Below are 22,500 nucleotides of genomic sequence, written 5' to 3'. Positions count from 1 at the left end.
TGGGTCAATGGAGAGGAAAAGTGCTCAGTATGCACACATACAGCGAGGTAAGTGTACGTATCGTGGGTGGGACTTGGCCCGCGGCTCTGCTCAGGGGTCAGCTCGCATGTTTACTTGCAAGGGCCGAGGTCAGAGTGTGGATGGGAAGAGGCCCATTCCGACATCGGCGCCTCGGGGGCTCGCGGTCGTCCCAGGAGTGGCGCTGCTGCGAGTTTCAACGCACTTGAACCTTTCCACAGAACACGGGGGGGGGGGGTGGTGGACATTATATAACCAACTGCTGCATCACACTCGGCTGCGTTCCTCCGTCGCAGGCTTATTCGTGTTCAGGCTTGACTTGATGCTCAGAGCTGTTGTTCCGGATGACAGTTCATCACCTCCAATCCAACACTTCTTGCGAACTGACAATGGCAACACGAGGAGGTGACGACCGAAGAAGACAAGCACGATCGCTTTCGCGACCGACTATTCCCCCCCGCTCGTTTCCCCAACACGACGTGGACTTCTTTTATCTGAACAGAGTTCTCTAAATAGCTTTCCACTACATTCTGTTCACACTAAATCATATTTCACATGTGCTCCTATGGAATATTATAGTCTTTGTTGAGGAATCTGACTTGGAGGTGTCAGCCTCAACCTTAGTACAATGAAGGGGAAGGAAATTCTGTATGACCTCCTCCAAGGTGCTTATGAAGAGGGATTTTCCATGTAAATAACTTGGAAAACCAGATTATACCCTTGATAAATCGTTCATTTCGTCCAATCAACACCAAAGACGTTCAACGTCAAATCATCTAAAATACAGACTTTGCTAAAGTCTTACTAGAAAACAACAAGATGAGAACGTTAATCATCACTGAATGACAGAAGAAGGTACTGTATAGTGAGTATTATATTTGAATGGTATATATTGCGCGACCCTGAACAACCGGGCTTTAGATAACCGACTGTGACGTCTTTGCAGGATGTATCTTGACCTCCTGACCTCGGGATGATGACGACAGCGTAACTTTGAACACGTTGATAATGAGGCCTTGAGTGTTTCTCAAGGCCTCGGGACTGAAGACGAAGAGAACGAGGGCGGAATACGGCAGAGAGAGGCTTGACGACCGTGGAGATCTTGGTACTGGTCAGACTGGTCCGACCACGGGTCCGAACCCCCAAAGACCTTCGACGTACAGTTCTATAAAACACAGAGAGAATCTGAATCCTCGCATTTTGGGAGGTTGGTTTCTCTCTTCTTGATAAATGGCTTCAAGGATTTTCTGATGATCAGAAGTCTTGATTAGTTTTTAATCAATCGAGCGGTCGATTCATTTACGTATCATTTGAGCGCCGCTCGTCAAAATGTGATAAATTACAGGATGAACCTCGTCAAATAATACGACTAGAGGAACTGAGACTTCCTGATTCAATTTTAGAGATAAATAAAGTACAAAAAGATCCTTCCACCATGTCCAAGACCTAAAGACGAGTGTTTGAACATCTACAATGATGAAACATGGAAGTCTGGATCTGGGTAAAAACGTCTGGCAGGTGTCGACCTCAAACCTTCAAATCTCGCGTCGCTGCCAACTCTTTCCCTCGAGCAGATTTCATGGAAAGCGTTCACACAGTGTCGTCTCAGCTGACTAACGGCCGCTGTTTGTCCTCCGCCACCGTGTCCCTGCCCAGTTCTGCAGCTCTGGCACAGCGGCGATCACCTCTGTGGTTCACCTACAATAAGTACAACAGCGTCGGACACATTCGCTGTGGAGAAATCATTGCGTCCACTTCCTTGAGAGCGCGATTTCACATTTCATACCTCGTGTTGCACCGTATTTTCTCCCTGTGGTTCTGCTCGCTCCTCACCCATCACGTCCCCCCCCGCCCACGAGTTCTCCCGCCTCCCCCTCGTGGCGAGGTCTGCCCCTGCCCTCGCCTGCTCTGCTACTTTTGTCTTTTCCTGTCTCTGCCCTCCGTCTAGTTATTCCTATCTTTTCTCCGCCTTCATCTCTCTCTCACCTCGGGCTGGGGGGCCTCAGCTGCCCGAACAATACAAATCGATCACTTTAGAAAGGAGAGGGGAGGGCAGAGGAGGAGGGGGAGGAGACGGGGTGGGGTGAGGAAAAAAATGAGACAAAGACGGGATGAAAAAATATCTTACAGAGGAAAAATTTACCAAAAGCAGCAGCCACGACACTGTAAACTTCATCATGCAGGCCTCCCGACGCTCCCGCTCGCATCTCGCCCAGAGAGGATTGTGGGTAGCTAATGGCGCCGGCTTTTTTCACACGTGAATATTTGATGAGGAGCTCATGAATAATTCAGAAAAGCAAGCAGCTGCGTTTGAGCATAAGTGGACATGTGAGGAGCCTGGAAAACCAGGGCCGAACGGACAGGAAGAAAACAATTTATGATCAGTGCATGTTCACATATGTATATAAATACACATTCATGTTGTGTTTGTGTATGAGTCCTGTCCTAAACGACAGGATGATACGAGGTGACCCGATCCAGTCAAGTCTCTCCTCCGCTACTTCCTTATTCTGTCACGTTCAGAAGCAGAAATAGAGACGGAGTGGACGGATGCTCCGTCACGTCTCTCTTCTCACACTCTCTCCATCACACTCGCTGCCCGTTCAATCTTCAAATTTCATTCCACCATCGCCCCTTCTCCTCTACTTTCATCTGTCTAGCTCCCTCTCACCCTCCCTCCCTCCCTCCCTCTCTCCTCCCTCTCGGTCAGGTTGTTATTGGTCCGTGCTGGACTCTGGTGAGGACACGGTGTTCCAGTTAACATGGATCCCAGCTCTACCTGTGGGGCTGCAGCCTCCAAATGCTCACTGACCTGTTTTGCACACGATCTGACACGAACAACAACACAAACGCGAACAACGCTGCGGTCGGACCGATGCATCAGCTGTGTGGTTTTATTTGGATTTTTTTTCCTTTAAAAGGTCTATCGTCGTCAGATCAGGTGTGACTGACAATGAACGGCCGATCAGTATCTGTGGTTTTCATCGTCTCTCCGGACAGTTTCCTGAGACGAGTCGTGTGTTGCCGGGGAACTTTTCCTGGTAAATTGTCTAAGTCGGTGCATGTGGGAAAATCTCTGGGAATTTTCACACTGAGCGAGTGGGCGGGTTGATGAGTGTAAAACAAAACCTCGGCTTCCCGCGGCTGGATTCATCGTCGCCTCCTGCCGCTCTAAACACACACGCCATTCGTGCTGCGTTCCTCATCCAATAGAACGGCGAACTCTGAGAATGTCTGGACGCCAGCGTGGACGGCTGTTCGTCCTGCCTGGCGCCCTGTCGAGGGTCGTGGCTCCGCCTCCCGCTCAATAACGTCTTCGACTGGTTCAAAGGGTTAAAAGAAGAAAACGAATCCATCATGTCCATCTGACCTTGATAGACACATGTACATGTGGACACAATCGTACACATTCTGCGTGACAGCACAGTCCAACACTGTCGAACAAATACCTGCTGACCTGTTCACTGATCCTCGCACGCTAATGTCCGCACCGGTGGTCTCGACATGACTACACACTTGACGTCCTCCGTCCCTGAAGAGGCCTCCAGGCAACACCGTCACTGCCGTCTGTTAGTTTTAATGGCCTCCGCCTCGACTGGGCTGGACGACGCTCGGACGCACCGAAGCAGAAACACGGTGGCTCCTGTCGCACCTCCTGAGTCTCGACAGGACGGAACCCGCCCCGGTTCTGGGTTCAAAGTTTTAATTCCAAAGCATTCGAAAGCACCTGGAATAAATCTGTTTGACGCCAAACTTAAGCTTGCGTAGCCGGTAAACTGCCGTAGCTGCTAAATCCCTCTCACGGTGCACAGAACTCTTCAAAAAGACCAAGGAATCAAACTGTCTCAGTCACAACTTAGACCTCAAACAGCTACTGTACCTCCTGCTGCCATGTGGGGCCAGCGAAAAGCGGGAATATTTGATGTGTTTTCTGTCGACAACAAGAAAATAAATGTCCAAAATATCATGTTTGTGAAGTAAAAGAGAACGTGAGCTTTAAGCGTCGTGGCGGAGTTTACTGTCCAGAGGATTAAGGGGGTTTTTAAAGAGTAATTACATTTTTTAAAAAAGGAGTTTATGTGAATAATTTGTGTTTCAGGAGGTTAAAAGTGAAGTTTGACGTCTTCTCCTTCCTCTGCAAAGCAACGACTTGACTTCATCCTGTTTCAAGACTTCGCACCAAGGATTTCTGAGGACGCTTGACCTGTGTCAGCAAAATAGTGTTCATGCCCCCAGCGAGCAGCGAGCGCATTCAGCTCCGCCTGTCACTCCCCGTACTGTCAGCGAGCCGAGCGGGGATTCTTCTGAGCAAGATTAACACGGAGCCATGACGCCTTGATACCCCAGAGGCCACCGCCCCTCCTCCTCCGATACCCCACCCTCCACCTGATGTTTAAATATGTGTAAGAGGTGTGGACGGGCTGGAAAGGGAATGTGTCATTACTGTCCAGAGGCTTTAATTAGCCAGAGAGGGAGAAGAACTCAAATCCTTAATGGAGCAGACACAACAATAAAAAACATAAGCTGGTTTTTTTTTTATTGTTGAGGCCGACCGGTGAGTGGAGCCATAAAGCCATGGGAAATAACTGGACGTAAAACCTGCACAATATTTAAAAAATCTGGAATACTGGTCACAAAACATTAAGTTTTATCTGTGAATTAAAAAAAAAGATACAGGGTTTTGCCTTATAAAAATAAGGCGATATTCCAATAACGGTACTAAATTCTGGAAATGCCGGATCGGTCATCGGCGAGTAACGCAAATATATGTACCGATCCGATATCACGTCTTTAAGTAGTTTCATCCAGATAAAACTGCAATTTACTTTCACGTCCTGATCTTCTTCGCACATTGGCAAGTTCGGTTGTTAGAGCAGTGAAGAAGAAGAAGAAGCGATTTCCGTTAGCGTTAGCCAGAGCTAACGAAATATGTCAGCAATCCGTCGATATTTCACACTGGAAACAGCGATGTCGTGAACCACATTGTTGTTTTATACTGTTACTGTGAAATATAGAGACTAAAGGTCTTTAACAGCTTGTTGTTATATGAATTATTTATTCCTAGATTTATTTAGTGTTTCATACTGTTACAGTTCTGCTTAAAACTTTAAAGCTCTTTAAGTCTATAAGCTGTTGCTGCACTTCAACAGCTATTTAACAGTAAGTAATTGTTGTATACTCCTACATTTATTTATGTATTTATGTAGTTTTCTTCAGTTATGACTGTCCGACTAGATCATAAGAGAAGTTCTATGACATTCTTTCTCTGTATGATGTGTTTCAGAGGGTTTCAACCTGAGTCAGGTCCAGGTATCAGAATCGGTATCGGGAAGAGAAAAGCGGTAACAACGGAACATTTCTTTGAAAAACCCCACCACTTTGTCACAGTTGAGAGCAGACCCGAGCCCTCGGCGCTGCGCTGAGTCGTGACACCGTGCAGCCGCTTCTCCTCTCCATGCAAATGGAGGACGGAGGGATATTCTCCGGCCACTCGAACAAACTGCGCGCTCCACCTGCGGCGCATCCGAGCGCGCTCACACTGTAATTGGCCATCGCGTCGTTGACAGAGAGAGGCCCCCTCCATTCATCACCGGCCCCGCCCCTCCATCACCCTCCTCCTCCTCCTCCTCCTCCTCCTCTTCCACTCGTCTCTCTCGGCACTCCGACCAATCTCTCCTTCACTTTCCAATTTCTCCCCCCTCTCTCGCCTTTCACTCCATCCTCCCTCCCTCTCCTCCCTATCTCCCTCCCTCCTCCACCTCTGTCCTCCCTCCCTGCTCCTTTTCCTCATTAAAGTGGGACCCAGGCAGTAGCGGTCACTGCCTCTCATTTATTTTCATTTGAAACTGGTGCAGCTCCACTGATCCTCTGGGGCGAGAGCAGGATGGTGTCATTCTGATAACAACCGGCAACACACACACACACACACACACACACACACACACACACACACACACACACACACACACACACACACACACACACACACACACACACACACACACACACACACACACACACACACACACACACACACACACACACACACACACACACACACACACACACGTACTGTTCGTGCACAAACTCTCTCACACACAAACTCAGAAAAATGGAGGATCACATCACACACAAAATGGAAAGAGCCACATTCTAACACACTCATGCACGTTCAAACACACACACACACACACACACACACACACACTCACAAACACAAAGGGAGGTGTACACACACACATCCGCCCGCAAATAGATGCATTTCACACCCATTTCAATTCATTTCACGCACATATTCACACATTTCATGTACCTGCGAGCTCCCATCATGCTCTGGTCCCTCCCTCTTCTCTCTCTCCCCCCCCCCCCCCCCCACTTGATTGTGTGAAGGTGATGATAGCAGTGTGTGTGAATCAGGGGCCGATAAACCTGCGCCCATTTTGGCCCGTGTGATTGCGAGCATCGATCTGCAGCGTGGTGCACGTGCGGTGCACGTGCAGGTATTTGCCGGCAACCACCACCCCCTCCCCGCCCTCCACCCCCGGCGCCTTTGCCCGCCCTCGCTTCCTGTACGTGTGTGTCCATGCATTGTATTAGAGTCGTGTCGGGAGCGGCCCTGCCTGACACTCTTTGATTGAAAAGGTGCTCGGCAGATTAAATCGTTGTAGCGGAGACAAGGTGCGCTCCCCGTCGCCGGGGCTGTGACGGCTGGTTTAGCAGAAAAAAAGAAAGGGCTTGGAGGAGGAGGAGGAGGAGGAGGACGGGCCCGCCGGGGGGAAAAATGGGAAGGAAGAGGCAGCGACTCTAAACCAACGGTCATATCTCTAATACGAGACTAATGTCCTCCACACCATTAGATAGGCACACTGTGTGGGGGTGAGTGGGAGGGGACGCCTGGTTTAACTGCCAGTACGCCCAGGAGGACGGAGAGGAGGGGCGGGGTGGAGCAGACGAGGACGGATATAAAAGGAGACTAAAGTTCCTCTTACACACTTCCTCCCGTACCTCTGCTCATCCTGGAGTGTGTACGTTTTTGGTTCTGCACACTGGATCGGAAGTGAAGCGGCGACTGTGAAGCTCCGGCTTTGAACGAAACCTGGGGAGGAGCGGAAGTTCGTGGAGATTGAAAAGTGAACCGGAAAAATTGATGCTGAGAAAATCCTGACTCCAGGTTCCTGGTGTGAGTCGGTGGCATCGTTTCCTTTAGACCCTCAACCGCCTGGTAAACATCCACCCGCTGGTCTGGTTTCTAGAGTCCTCGGAATACAGGAATGAAGTCACGTGAGCATCTTTCCTTTAAGTAACTAGTAAACGGATCTTGATGTGTAGAATCGACAGACTTCCTGTTGCGCGTCGACTTTAGGGACAACGCACCGAACATATTCAAATAATCTTCATCAACAGAAACCCGCTTCTGACTCTTTGTATGTCGCCATCTTTCACTTCCTGCTTGTTTCACAGTCTGGTGTTCGGCACCTTCAGTCCGATTGAGATCCGGTATTTTCAAATGAATATCCAGGGAAAGAAATGATGCTTTTTGCCCTTAAATAACTCTTATTCTTAGTCTACCTCTGCATTGGGGAATTACAGTTAACACTAAAGTACGAGGGCGGATGTGAACATGCTTGAATTAAAGGTAAAAGTCAGTGTTTTTAACTTCCTGCTCGTCATTTCATTTCATATTCACGATGCTGAGGTACAGACCCATAGGAGTGAAAATGTCCCCCATGTTTTGTTTTTTTGCACACCAGATAAACGTCTCGGAAATTTCCCCCGTGTTTCTGTCGTTCGGAGCGGGGGACAAAAAGCGCCTGATGCGGAAACCCGCTCAAAGCCACAAACATTTTTTTCATCGGGAAAATTGCAAATGAAGTGCACGCCTTGAAAGCAATTTCATTTGTCACCCAATGAAGCGTTGGGCAATTCAGTCAGTAAATTATGGTGCAATAAATTACAACCTGCAAACATCGATGAAATGTGTTGACTTGTTGCAAAAAAACAAGTCGACCTCAGCGCGACCGTGTTCTCGCGGCAGACGAAGCGTCTCAATCTTCCCACTGCAACGGGAGGGGAGCGCAGACAGATTGCGGCCGGTGGGGGTTTCGACGTACAATGTCGCAGCGTCGGGAAGTTTAAAAGAAAAATGATTCATTTCTCTTTAGACACAAAGATGCCGTACGGTAGGGGCGGAGGGGACGAGAACAGTTGGGATTCTACATTGTTTGGCTGCAGGGCTTCCTCCTCTCTTCTCCTCGTGCTCTTTCAACATTGCCCAGAGAAGGATATATATATACTGTCTGTTCATCCATCGGCCCTCTGTCAGGGCATGAATTGAGACGGACCTGAATAAATCATATTAAAGAGAGAGAGAAAGACCAAAAACAACAAAGTCTCCAGAGTTTTAAAGCAGCTGAAAACTTAAAGTTTCAAAACCCAAACTATTTCTCCTACGACATCACATCATGTCACATGATGAAATAATTTGCGCTTACAGTTTAAAGTTGGAAGAAAAAAATGCATCTTTAACAACAACAGCCAAGGAAACCTAAAACCGTCATAATATTCTTTTGAATCGTATATTGTATATATGTATAACAATATACATATATATTGTTATCGGAAAATATCTGACGTCAGCATGAACCAACAGATGGAAATTTTCACCATCTATATTTTCAGTGGCGGCAGATAAACGTTTCAGACCCCGTGAATAATCTGTGTTTTCAGTAACTCCAAAACTTTGCAATATACTAATTTTATTAGCCGGAGCTTCAGACTTCAGCTCTGACACCGCAAGACGCTACGACTCTTCAAACCAAAGAAGAGAATATAACGATACATATTCATGCGCACGTGGGTGGAATAATATAAAAAATGTAAATTAGCCGAAGGGCCTTAACAACAACAGCAACTGTACGACAGAAACCGTATATAAATAAGACGCCAGGAAACGTGATGCACGATGTCAAAGGTGAATGACACACGACTGCAGGATATTTAGAAAGGTAGATTAAATACGAATCTGTAGCTGGATTCTACTTCCTCAGATCTCAGCTTGTCCCGGAAACACTTCTGCGAACAGGGCAGGCGGAGGTGTGAGTAGAGACAAAGAGAGAGAGAGGAGGAAGGGAAAAAAAAGAGAGAAGTCCAAGCGTTGGATGTTTCGCGCACACACACACACACACACACACACACAGAGATGTGCAGATGCCCACAGACCTGCTTCATACACAAGCAGCCATGCAACAACAACACGCCACACCTTCCCTGGAAGTGTAACAATCCCCCAGAGGGATGCACGGACGCAGCATCTGGGTCAGAAAAATGATGGGCGCTCACGGCCTCTGCTGTGTGTGTGCGTGTGCGTGTGCGTGTGCATGCACAGATGTGTGCGTGTACCTCAGCAGCAGCAGCTCGTCCGTCCTCGTGGATCCTGCGCTGGCGGCGGGGGGGCAGCACACGGCATCGACACACACTCTGCCCACAAAGCCCAGCTCGGATGAGTGCTCCAACATTACAGAACAAACAGATGCACCTTATCAGGCTACGAGCTCAACGCTCTCTCTCTCTCTCTCTCTCTCTCTCTCTCTCTTCCTCTTCTCTCTCCTCCCTTCCTTTCTGTTTTTGTTTCGCAGCCTGTCGTCTTCAACAAGCTGCCACCTCTTTGCTTCTCTGTCTCTCGCCTTGTTCCTCTCAGCCTCTGCCGTTGTTCCCTTTTCTCTCTCTCACGAAGAAACAAGCCTCCTCACCCCTCCCCTCCCTCCCTCCCTCCCCCCCTCTCTCTGGTGGAGCAGCAGAGCAGTGGAGACCCCGCTGGCTCGCCGAGCTGAAGTAATCCCCTGTGACAGCTCAGCTCATGTTGTGTTGTTGCGGGCCTATTTGAGTTCTAATGCTGCAGCTCTGGAGCGGCCCAGCTCCGGTCCGGAATGCGGACGACCGCCTGCCTGCGTGGCCACATGGGCCCGGCCCGGCCTGGAGCGGCACGGCACGGCACGGCGCCAACAAAACCCCCCGAGCTGCTCACGTTCACATCGCCTCTGTGTGTGTGTGTGTGTGTGTTACTCACCGCAGCTCAACATGGAATAAAAAACACACACCTTAACTCGGCTTTGGCACTTTTTCCATAAAGTTTTTATGAAAGTAAATAAAGCGTGTGCATCATGGCAAAAGATGTACAGGAGCGATTGGGAAGAAGCTCACAGAAATATATATATATTTGATTGGGGAAACCACTGGATGTGGTGTATTCAATGAGTTTTTATTTTGCAGCTGTACGTCGAAGCTGAAACTTTTCAAGATATTAAAGGACACGGTTCTCGCAGAATAAAGATGAAAACTCTATTCACAAAAGTCACAAAGTCACCCATTGCGTAACCAAAACAAGGAAGAGAATAGCGTCGTCCCGGTATCGCTCCCCAGTGGTGGAAATGGCAGAATTCACAAAAACAACTGGACTAGTTGATGGGAGAACGAAAGCAGACGAATGATAGAAGTGACAGATAAAGAGATAAAACAAGAGTGAATCTCGGACGGACATTCGCTCCGTTGAAGCTCCGGGACTCGAGACGCTTCGAAAACCAACATGCAGTTTGTTTTCTTTCCTCTAGTTCAGTAGGCATCACAACCAGCTCCTTATCAACACTACCAGACGTCAAACTCCAGGCTAATTGTGATTATTACAGTTGTTTCCTGCTTTGGACAGTAGCCAGGCCGCTGCCGTTGAGTTAGCCACGATGCTAACGCTGCAGCTAGTTGACGTTAGGAGCCAGAAAATGAAGGAGGAGCTTCGGTGAACATTCTTCTTTCTTATTCCTCCGTTAATCTCCAAAGTGGAGTCGACGACTTCCTCAGGAGCTCTGAGGAAAAGTCCTTACCGACGTCTGAACCACAGCGACCAAACAGTCATACCGTCAGGAACCACCAGGGGGCAACAGAAGTTCAAGCTTGACAAGCTTTCCGCTAGCTGCAGCGATAAGCTTTTTGCAAAATTTAAAAAAAAAAATGGTTGTCTAGGGTTTGATACTTTCTGGAAATTATTCGCCTCTAGAAAACAGTTCATCCATAAACAATTAACATCATTAAATCCTGTTTTATAATCATTGAAGATATAATTTTTGCAAATAAACACAAAAAAAGAAGAAAAAAAATGTAGCTTCCTGTCAGGCAATTAAATATATAATTTATTTATGCTCATGCATTTTGATGACGACCAGCCACAGGTCTCACTGTGACTATTGTTCCCTCTTCCTCAGACGTCCCGGTCGGTCTGGACCAGGTTCAGTCCATCGCGTTCGTCTCCGGAGACCGGGGCCGGACCAGCGGATCGGGCCAGGCCCGGGAGGAGGCAGCCCAGTCAGGCATGTCTCTGTGTGCGGCCCTCCCGGAGGAGGCCCTGCCAGATCCCATCCATACATATATATATATATATATATATATATATACAGTATATATATATATATATATATATATATATATGTACCTGGCACATCACAGCCCCTCTCCCTCCCCATAGGAGGCCGGAGAGGCTGAAGACACCGGCAGGGAGCTGCTGATTAAAAATTCATCTCTCTGTTTATTATGATTTATGCATGTTTCGCCCGAGCCAGGGACGAAAAAGAGCGGAGAGGAGAACAGCTTCATTAGAGCACATTGTGTGTTTGTGTGAGTGGGTGCTATGCCCGTGTGTGTGTGTGTGTGTGTGTGGGGCTAGCTGGCAGGTGGGGGGATAGTTAAAATTATGGATTGTACGTGAGCTTCATTAGAATGTTTGGCATACAGGGCAAACTCGTCTGTCTTCACCCAGCACCTGCATTTCACTGGAAAAACAACAACAATCGAAAAAAAAACCTGAATTATCCGGCGTGTGACGGGGGCCGTCGCCATTAAAATGCAGCAGACACTTTTTCCCCCCAACTTCAAACTTAATTACCTATTTTCCGCATCTGCTGCTGTTTGACCATTCAAAAAATCGGACGGGGCCCAAAAAAAAAACTGATGGCAGGCGACGCAGCGCTGACAAATATTGACACGTGGGCGAGCGAATGAGAGCGCGGCCACCGACAGAACTAATCGTCACTCCGATGTAATGATCTTGTGATTTTCCTCAAATTGAACAGATGCCGCAGCCGCTCATCGTATGTCGCTCACTGGTTTATTACGGCGAGAGCAGAACCTCAAGAGCACAATAACACAGGACACCAAAACAGCAGCGACGTTAAATTAAGATCCGCAAATGTTCAGATTTCAAGGGCCGACGATGACGATGACTACTAATCTGACAATTACGCTGATAACAGCATATTAATGTCGTTATTCAGTGATTAAAGCTGCATCGGGAAGTGATTCTGTGTCACATCAGCCCTCAGGAAGTGACATCATGAAACCTCTCCTTCACAGAGTCGCCCGTGACGCCACCAACGTGTGCAGTTGCTTCCTTTATCCCAAGGATTCTGTTTCTACCTTTGAGTCAGGCCGGTAGGGATCAAAGTGCATGACCCATAATGGACCACATTGGGGGAAGTTCTTTTCACCTTGACGTCAACCGTTGGGGGAGTCGTCGGAGAACAGGGAACGTATGCCGTGACATCATGCCTTCTGAAGACGAGCATCTTGTTTTTGTCATTCACTCTGGAGCTGACATCGCAGAAGCTTGAGGCCACGGCTCAAACCGAGCAGCCTCCGACTCCTTTAAATTGTGTTTACAATTTAATGACCTATTTTGTGTTTGTTGTTTCCGGCGAGTGCCTGTGCAGCGCTCTCTCTCTCTCTCTCTCTCTCTCTAACACGCTCTGACAGCGAAAGGTCAATGCCCATTGGCTACATGGTGGGCACTGAGTGATGTAAGGGAGGTTGTCATGGAAACGTGCGGGGCCTCGGCAAGGACGCAGGATGCTTCTGTGTGCCAGACACCAAGGCCGCGACCGGAGCGGGATCAAAAGACTCCGCCGGACCACGGGCCGGAGAGCGAGCGCTTTCTTTTTAATTGACTGACAGTTCGCCGGCAGGGCCAATGGGAAGGGTGGGCGGGGCTCTGGGGGGGCTCGTCCGGCCCAGAGAGGCAGTTTCTGCATACAGTAGAAGAGGGCGACGGAACTACAGACAGTCAGTGTTATGTCTGTGAGCCGGCGTTCTGCTGAGCTCGGCTTCACATTAATAAAAGAGGGATTACCAAAGTCTGCCGGCTCCTCTTAGGCCGCTCTCCAGCCGAGCGAGGGGTTCGCTCGCTCGCTCGCTCCATCCCTCCGCCTCCCTCCTGCACATCCTCCGCTCCCCTTTTCTTACTCTCGTCAGCATGCCGCTCACGTTCGTCCCATTCAAAGAAAAAAAATCCCACTCATCCGCCTTTCCTTGTGTCTGTCTCCGTTCCATTTCTCTTCACCCCCCCCCCCCCCCCACCCCCAAGTACAGGAGGAGGAAAAATGCACCAAAACACAGATAAATTATTTAGATTTCTTTTCCCCAAAGAGTCACGGAAGAAAAAAACAAATGCTTGACTCTGCAGTTTGAAAGAAAAGGAGCGAAGGAGGAGGAGTGAGAAATAAAAAATAGCATTAGATTCGAGATTCCGCAATCAGCGCCGCGATATGAAGAATTAATCTTATCTGCCGCCGAGTGGGAGAGCGCTTTCAAAGACTCGGGGAATGACAACGGGACGAATTCGCCTTTTCCACTACGGCGCCATTCATCCATTGTGGCGGCCGACACCTCTTGCGATAAGCGGAAGTATTGTCGCCGCTGACAATGTCATTACAGGAGAGTAAACAAGCGATGCAGGGGCCGGGTCGGGGTGAACCAGGCGAGGGGGCCAGAAGGTCACCGAGACAATCTGGAATGAAAGGATGCGAGACCCCCCGGGGGGGCGAGATAAGACTCCTTCCTCTTCTTCTTCTTCCGTTTTCTTCTTCTTCCTCTTCCTCTTCATCCCATCTCTCCAAAGCCAAGGACGGGCATGTGCTCAGAACAAAGCCCCGGCACTGCCGCGTAATCAACTCCTCTGTACTCCCAACAGCAGCAACACAATCTCCCCTGGAGGTCGTCCGCTGCAAGAGGCTTAGCGCTCGGCTGCAGGATCACGGGCTATTAAGACGGGAGCGTAGGACGACATTCACCCGCCGGGTTTTCCTCTGCAAACCATCACGGACATATGTACAAACACCGATGCGAGTCTGCAGCCGGACTGAAGGTCGGTGTCATCGATTTGTGTTCACGGCTATTTTACTTTAACTTCATTGCGATGAGGCAGCCACACCCAACAGAGCGGACGACGCTCCTCCATTATCAGTCAATTACAGCTAATTAGTTATTGCAGTGCACGGTGCTTTTAAAAGGAAAAGATTACGTTGAAACGAGTGAGTCTCAAAGTCATAGAGAGCAAGTCGAAGTCTCCTGAAGTCTCCAGCCTCACTTCTGCTCTTCTTTTCACAAGCTGACATCCATAGTCCATACAATGTACAGGCATGATAATAAGAATGATAAGCGACCGTATGCGATACTCCATTAGCAGATCTACATCGTGAAGTAGTGTGAAGTACGTTGCTCTTGCTTGAGCTTTTCAATTTGATGGCAAGTTCACAATTTTCTGGCGTTACCAGGAAAATAAGACCCTAAAGTTTCCTTCAGGTTTTTTTCTCCAATGTCAATTCTAACTACTTGTTAGTCTCTACTAGTTTCTTCAAGACCTCGTGCCAAAACCTTCCCCCCCAGTGTAAACTTGCCGGTCGGCTCCTTCGGTGCTCGTTAGATGATCGGAGACGTTCAGAACCCGTCTCTCCTCCTACACCGCTCTGACGTCAGATTCGGGGGCCGGTGTCGGAGCATTTCTTTAACTTTCTGAAACCAACAATCCGACATTCCTGCCCACTTCCTGTCGCTGTTGGTCAGCTGTGTTGGAGGGACGAGGAGCCGGGGCTTGAACTCGCCTCCTCTTTCTCTTTTTTATCGGTGACACAAAAGTTCCTGTCACTTTTCATGTGAAAAACATGAAAACTTATAACATAAATAATAATATTTCAGAAGAAACTGTCTGAAAAGGTACTCTGTTATTCCTACACTAAACAATATGAAGAAGATAAAGTAAAAATGTTTTTTCCATTGGTAGGTTGGTTCAAAATACGTCGTAGAGCTTTAAAGAAGTTTGTGTACCAGAGCAAAACAAAGCCGCGTCATAACCCCCTCATCCGAGAACCTGGCGGAGGTTTAATAATCAGCCTTAACCTCGTGCACTCAATCATCCACACACTGGCAGCAGGTCGCTGGAGTGTGGTGGTGGCACGAGTGGTCCTGCTCCATTTGCAGACATTAGCACAGGGAGATTAATTTGTCCCCTTCCATTAGGTGGGGGGGAAAAAACTGCCGTCACTGCCGCTCAATTATCCCCAAATTAAAAAAAAAAGAACTCGAATCACAGACTCGCGGTCGCACGCCTCCGCCCCCGGAACCAGGTGAGTTGCCGTGAACATCCATAAGTGCGCCCGGAGTTTGACATTCATAAGTGAGAGAACAGCAGCAGGAGAACATCTCCTGACATTGTCCTGAAATGTTACCCGGGGGGGTCGGGAAGGAAAAGTCCAGCCCATCCTGGAACATTCAGGAAAAATGTCTGAAAAGCAGCTCATGTTTTTCCAGATGACGTTTCAACGCGGCAGCGAAGAAGATCTAAATAATCGCCACAGTTTGGCGTCAGGTGTTGCACCAGAGATTCGTATCGGGCGAAAAGTGAAATTATGATCTCGGTCATGGGACGGAGGTGAGGTCACAGTGGCCTTGACCTTTCACCCTTGAGACCGAGCGAACGTTTGTGCCAAGGACAAGGACGTGTGAACGAATCCAAAATATAGCAAACGCAAAGAAACCCCACAAACAAAACAGAAGCCACCTAATTAATAACTGCAGTATAACTGTGTGTGTGCGTGTGTGCTGCATTAGAGGGATGTATGTGTGGGGTCAGGTGTTTTCCACAGTGTCTGTCGGCTCATTAACGTGAAACATTCAGCAACTCAGCACAGAGACGGAGCGGAGGAGATGACGTGAGAAGGAGCAGAGGGATGAAGGGAGGAACAGAGACGTGGAGGCTGTTGTTGTCGTCGCCGTCGCCGTGTTTAGACTTGCCGTCTTCCTGCCGCTCTCTCCTCTTTTGTGCCGCTCTCGACTTCATTAGAATCATAATGAACATCGGCGAGGCTTTCGCCGACATATTTTTGGCTCCTTGAAAATAAATGAATATACAAGCAAATCAATTCAAATCTGCCCCATTATGCTTTCTGTTGTCGGGGTCGTATGAAACGCGCATAATGTGGGGGAAGACACACACAGCGGGCACCGTACGTTGTCGCAGGCGGTCGTGATAACAAGTTAAAACAATCCCCAGGATCATTTGTCATCATTCCCGGTGTCGTTACATATCGAAAAATCTATTTCATACCCGTGACGGCGTATTGACAGATTGAGCGACACGTCGGAGGCATTATGGTTGGTGATGTTAACACAACGGTAATGTAGAATGTGTGTGTGTGTGTGTGTGTGTGTGTGTGTGTGTCTGTCGTGCTCCGCCGGTGTGATGATGTTGCTGTGTGTAGTGAGACTTGCTAATTGGCTCACCTGTCTCTCAACCATCTGGAGCCTTTCAAACAAAAAAAGGGGCGAAAAAAACAAAAAACGTCACACGAGTTCCCCCAGCATCTCACACACACACACACACACACACACACACACACACACACACACACACACACACACACACACACACACACACACACACACACACACACACACACACACACACACACACACACACACACACACACACACACACACACACACACACACACACACACACACACACAGGCGTGCGTGCGTATGTGCATAAATCCCCCCAAAAAATAAAAATGGAAACGGGCCAACGATCAAATGTAACCGAAACAGAGAGGCGAGATATGTTGTTTCTATATAAAAAGAATATATAGATATATTTCTCCACGTCACACACTCTTGTTCCGTGAAGTGATTTAATAATACACAAAAAAAAAACAACGACCTGCGAGTGGTGTGGTAATCATACACACGTCTCAAAATTAATGTGATAATGATTAATTACAGCGACACAACGGTTATTTTGTTGTTCTGTCGTTTTTTCCCCCGCTGGGTCACTAGCTGCTTGTACGAGTGAGCAGGCAATCAGGCCTGAATGTACAGTGATAACAAATCATGTATTATAAATAAATGCTTGTTTCAGAAAAGCACTGGAATGTGAAGAAGACACACACACACACACACACACACAGGCAACCACCCTCCTTGTCCTCCTCTGAGAGCATCAGCTGGAAGACAGAGCACTCCAATAGGCTGCTCTAAGTGTGTTTCTGTGTTTCTGTGTGTGTGTGTGTGTGTGTCAGTGTTTCAGGAGGTCGGACGACGTGACAAAGGGCGCATCGAAAAAGTTTTGGTGGATTCGATTTTTTTCCCGAGCTGCTGTACGTCTTAACAGAACAAACAATCTGTGGATGCGAGTCGGCGATCACCATGGTAACCTCCGCCACTGCCGCCATCTTGGGAGCAAAAATATGTACGCCCTATTTATCTTATTATGAATAATTAAAGCAAACAAACCATAGTATGAATAATTAAAATAGCTGAGTTAATATTAAGTACACAAACGTAAAATGATATAAATTCAATAATTTTAATGAAATAGTGAAATGTTAAATGATTATTAATGTTGTTATTATGTATTACTAACACATAAAATAATTTAATTCAAACATAACAAGACAACACATAAGTAAAACACAAATAATGACATTATAGTCATTGTGTGTGTGTGTGTGTGTGTGTGTGTGTGTGTGTGTGTGTGTGTGTGTGTGTAATAGTTTTTATTCTATCACTACCCAATGTGTTCCAGGTCAATGGTCTGAATCACACACACAGAAGAGTTCGACCCTCCTGAGTCACTGTATGTTCACCTGCCACCCAGTGTAGACACATGTGTGTGTGTGTGTGTGTGTGTGTGTGTCGTTTACACACTGAACCCGTGTGTCACTCAGAGAGAAAGAAAACACTCCTGAGAGAGAGAGAGAGAGAGAGAGAGAGAGAGAGAGAGAGAGAGAGAGAGAGGGGACAGATATCCAAACGTCTGTCCACCTCTCAGCAGACACATTCTTCTCCCCCCTCCCCTCGTCCTCCTCGCCGTCGCCATTAGCAGTCGTTCATAATTCATGTGTTTCGATGAAAAATGGATGAAGAGCGAGCGTGACACCGCCACAGACACTCACAATTAAACAAAACAACACAATGACAATCTCAATCCCACGTTTCCCTGCTGTGACAGTCGTGACATGAGCAAAGACAGATACAAATCCTGCGACCAGGTGGGAAATTTAAAGAGTCAATTCACCCAAATTACCAAAAACAGAAATACTATTCTACTCATTCAAGAAAATGTTATATGTATTTAAAGATAATTGGTGTAAAACCAGTAATCACGACAAAGAAATGTGTCTAATTTCTTGTAATTGAGAACCGTTTTCTATCATCGTATGCTGATGATGTTCTGCTGTTACTTGTACTTTTTAAAAAAAAAAGATCCTCAGAAATCTGAACTTCCTGTCTCCACCACCATGCACTGAAAAACTCTTTACACTAAAACACTTACTATTCTGTATTTAAACTGTCATCTCTTTTGCAGCCACCAGGGGGCCGCCAATATGCAGAGTGGAATTCTGTAGAAAATACGTCCTGTTTCACTTTGAGAATAAAAATCAAACGGCCAAACTAAACCAACTCCTCCTCGCTGTCAATTGACGGTGCCATTTCTCCCAGTTTGGGAGCGTTTTTAGAAAAAGCGCATCTCCCGCACCGCGTCTCTTGTCGGACATTTTCTTGCCGCGGGATAAATCAGGAGCTCGGGAAGGAGCCGATCACTGCCACTCAGCGTCGAGGAGAGAGAGAGAGGGAAAACTCCAGCCAGTGTCTCCTGACTGCAGCGAGCCGGTTCCTGTCTCATAAATATTCAGATGTGGAAATACTCGGAGGGGGGAAGGGGGGGGCGGGGCCAGAAAGAAGCGGCGCGCAGAGCAGTCGCTGTAGCGAAGGGACCGCCGTTGTCATGTGGCAACCGGGGAGGCAATAACGGACGCAGCGTACCGGGACGCCACATTGTGTGAATCCCTGTAATTATAGTCTCTGCTGTCTGTGTGTCTGGCTCTGTAAACAGGAAGTGTGTGTCTGTGTCTGTGTGTGCATTTGTGCGTCTCGCACACACACCTGCAGCCCCTCGTGCCAAAGAGGAACTTGAGGCCTTCAGAGAGCTGTTGTATCTGTTCCACTTGTGAGCTGACGCTATTCATACACTAATCAACACTTGTTTACGACCATTTGTGTATTTTTTTTTACTCTTTTTCCCGCATGAGGGCGGTGTGCCGTGTGCACGTGCACATGCGTGTGCGCGCGGCGTGTCCTTCCTGTCTCAGGAGGTCACGTCAGAGCCAATAGTGGGTTTGCGGCTCATAATGACCGATGCTGAAAGGCATCAGTGGTGCCGCGAACGCTAATTATCAGCTGTGTGGCTTCAAAGAACATTATCAGCACAAAGACCTGCAATTATACTCACACACACTCACACACTCACACACACACACTTTTATACACACACACACACACTGATGTACACACTCACGCACACAATCCCTTCACACCCTTTATCGTCCCTGTTTCCGGTACAACTCGTGTCCCCCTCCCCTCCCGCCTTCTCTTTCTCTTGATTGCCGTCCTCCTCACTTTTTTAAAACCCCACTCCATCTTTCCCTCCTTTTGTCACCCCCCTTTCATTTTTTGACTCATCCTCTCCTCCATCCTTACTCCGTCTGTCCTGCCTCTTTTCATTTCCTGCCTTTCCATCCTCACAATTCTAACCCCCTCTCCTCTCTTTCGGCTCCCTTGTTTCCACTTTTCCTATTTCTTTCTCCCCATCTCCTCCCTCCTCCTCCTCCTCCTCCTCTCAGCTCCTCTTCCTCCTCTCGGCCCAAAACAGACGCTTAAATAACGAGCTGGGTGTCAGTCAAACCGCCAGAGAGCTTCATTAGAGGAGGAGAGCGCACAGGATCAAATTATACACCCAGTTCTCTCTCTTGTGTGTAAATGTGTGTGTGTGTGTGTGTGTGTCTGTTTTTGCAGGGGATTGAGCGGGGTCGGCGGCGTTGATGGTGGTGGTGGCGAAGGCAGAGAAGAAGTAAACACACGTTCCGGAATGACGCAGCTGTGTGGTGGATTAGCGTAACACACATCATTTGTGTGTGTGTGTGTGTGTGTGTGTGTGTGTGTGTGTGTGTGTGCAGGCGACAGTCACAGCCTCGCCTGTTTTTCTCCAATCAGAGAGAAAAACAATAGCAAACTATTTTGCCTAATTATTCACAGCCACAGTCGTCGCCTCTATTTTCCCTTTTGTGTCTCTGCTCCATGTGGTTTTTTCTCGGATCTCTTTGACCTGCTGAGCCACCAGCTGTAGCTTTTCACTCATACTGCATCATACTATTATCAAAAAACATATTCCAATTCAGCCATGAGAAAATGATGGAGACAATCCATCCCTTTTTCCCCCCTCCTGATGACCTTACTTAGAGATTAAATTGACGATAAATAAAAAATCCGTACGGCTGCAGAGTTACTTAAAGGACGACATCAAATGATCGGTCATGATCCAGCACATTAAAAACGCATATTCTTTTTACATTAACGCCGCACGTGTTTCCAAATGTACTGAAAGTTTTTTAAATGGATTTCTCACTTTCCGGCGAGCCATTAGATCCACTTCATTTCACGGAAGAATAAAAAAAAAAAAAGGCAGCTCGTCGAGACTCGACTGGCTCGACAAAGGTAATCCATCACTGGGAACATTTCGTCACCTCGTACGTTTTTTTTCTCCTTTCCTTTCTTTCTAATAGGGAACGGTTTGAAGACACCAGTGTCACATTTATTTTCTCCGCAGGAACTTTATGCTCCTTTTATTTCCGAGTCCAACTCACAACTCATCACCCATTGTGGTCTATTTGTCCTCTCACAATAGATGTGATTTTTACTGACATACAACAACACTTCATTGTAAAAAAAAAAAAAAAAACTAAAAAAAAAACACTGGAGAATACACTCGTCTCAACAGCTGCTCAGAGAAGAGCGTGTACTCAGACAAACTATTCAGCCGCGGCGAGAGGAAAACACTGACACTCCAAAAGCAAAAATAATCAAAATCCTGTTCTTATGTGAAGTGTGAATTTAAAGGTGAAGTTCACCCAAATCACAATGAAAAACACTCCGACGGTTGATGACCACACTCGGCAGCAACACTTTCTGAAGGTTTTTGTACTTGTACATCATAAACACATGGAAACAGGAAGCACCGCCTTTGATTATCTTTATCCTTATCATAAAGCCTTATAGATCTAATTCAATTCCTCCTCTGATGTTAAAGGGACCACAGAAGGTGAAGAAGTATCTTTTTCCAGGACGGCGTGATTCGTCCTCTTCCAGTTACCTCTGCCTCAGATGAGGAATAGGTGCTGCTATTTTAAGATCGGCCCTTATTTAAAACTTCTCCCCCTCCGCTCGCTTGATCTGCCGCTCTGTCGCCGAAGGGTTTAGTTTAATGACCCTTCCTCGGCCGTAGATCTGAGCCGCGTCACATCTCGCCTTTCCAATTTCCCCTCTCTCTCTCTCTCTCTCTCTAAACCCACCACCTCGTCTCATCTGCGTCCTGTCTGTCTGCGTTATCCCCCCCGTCCAGCAACACCGCCAACACCAGCAGTCAGTCAGTCAGACAGTCGGTCTGTGTCTGGCCTGAAGCCTGGAGATACGCCACATGCCTCAGTGAGAACCAGGCCGAGGAGGGAAGAGGAAGGAGCGAGGGGTAAAAGACAGAAAAAGAGAGGAAGAAGAAGAAAGAAGAGAAGATGTTGGACAGTACCTTTGTATCGGTCCAGAGAGGTCGCTGGCGTCCTGCCTGCAAGACAAGAAGAAGAAAAATGAGCATTTACTAAAACACAAACGTAAATATCTAAAAGAATACAACATAAGAGAATATCAGGTATGTACGTTTCAGAGCATTTTATCCTCATACGCCGACGATGTTCCGCTGGTACCGGTAAACATCTGAACTTCCCATCGCCGCCACACTGCACTGAAAACTTTTCTTCTGTAACACGTTTTCCCCGTGTTCCATCTGTTATCTCTTTCTAGCCAACGGGGGCGCCAATGTGCAAAGTTTTAATTAATAGAAGGCACAAATCCCGACCAGTCCTTCAGCCAAAACAGGCATATCGGTCACTCGTCCCTGTTCCCTGGGAAACGACCGTGTTTCCTGTGTTAAAGTTCTGTGTTTCGTCTGGAAATATCATACAAAACAAACAAACATACATTACAAAATAACCCACACTGAGCCTTTCGAAACAGTAAATTGCTCCATCCTTGGGAACGGCGGTGAAACGTGATGGTTCCAAT

General features: G+C 47.5%; 1 protein-coding gene across 35 annotated transcripts in view; it reads right to left on the bottom strand.

Moving 5' to 3' along the window:
* Nucleotides 1-22,500, bottom strand: part of celf2 (cugbp, Elav-like family member 2) — a 164,314-nt gene that overhangs the window by 105,950 nt on the left and 35,864 nt on the right. For 6 of the 35 annotated variants that reach the window (XM_035616843.2, XM_035616868.2, XM_035616883.2 and 3 more), the window contains exon 1: nucleotides 9,418-9,591. In XM_035616843.2, coding sequence (XP_035472736.1) covers nucleotides 9,418-9,533 — 116 coding nt within the window. In that variant the 5' untranslated portion in view covers nucleotides 9,534-9,591. Of the gene's footprint in view, nucleotides 1-9,417; nucleotides 9,595-21,967; nucleotides 22,004-22,500 lie in introns of those variants that run through there. The other 29 variants (XM_035616947.2, XM_035616957.2, XM_035617052.2 and 26 more) reach the window with 14 other exon arrangements.

Source organism: Scophthalmus maximus, chromosome 12 (assembly GCF_022379125.1).
Source record: "Scophthalmus maximus strain ysfricsl-2021 chromosome 12, ASM2237912v1, whole genome shotgun sequence".
Lineage (NCBI taxonomy): Eukaryota > Metazoa > Chordata > Actinopteri > Pleuronectiformes > Scophthalmidae > Scophthalmus > Scophthalmus maximus.
The sequence above is the reverse complement of the archived record's forward strand: the minus strand, read 5'-3'. Positions and strand labels throughout refer to the sequence as shown.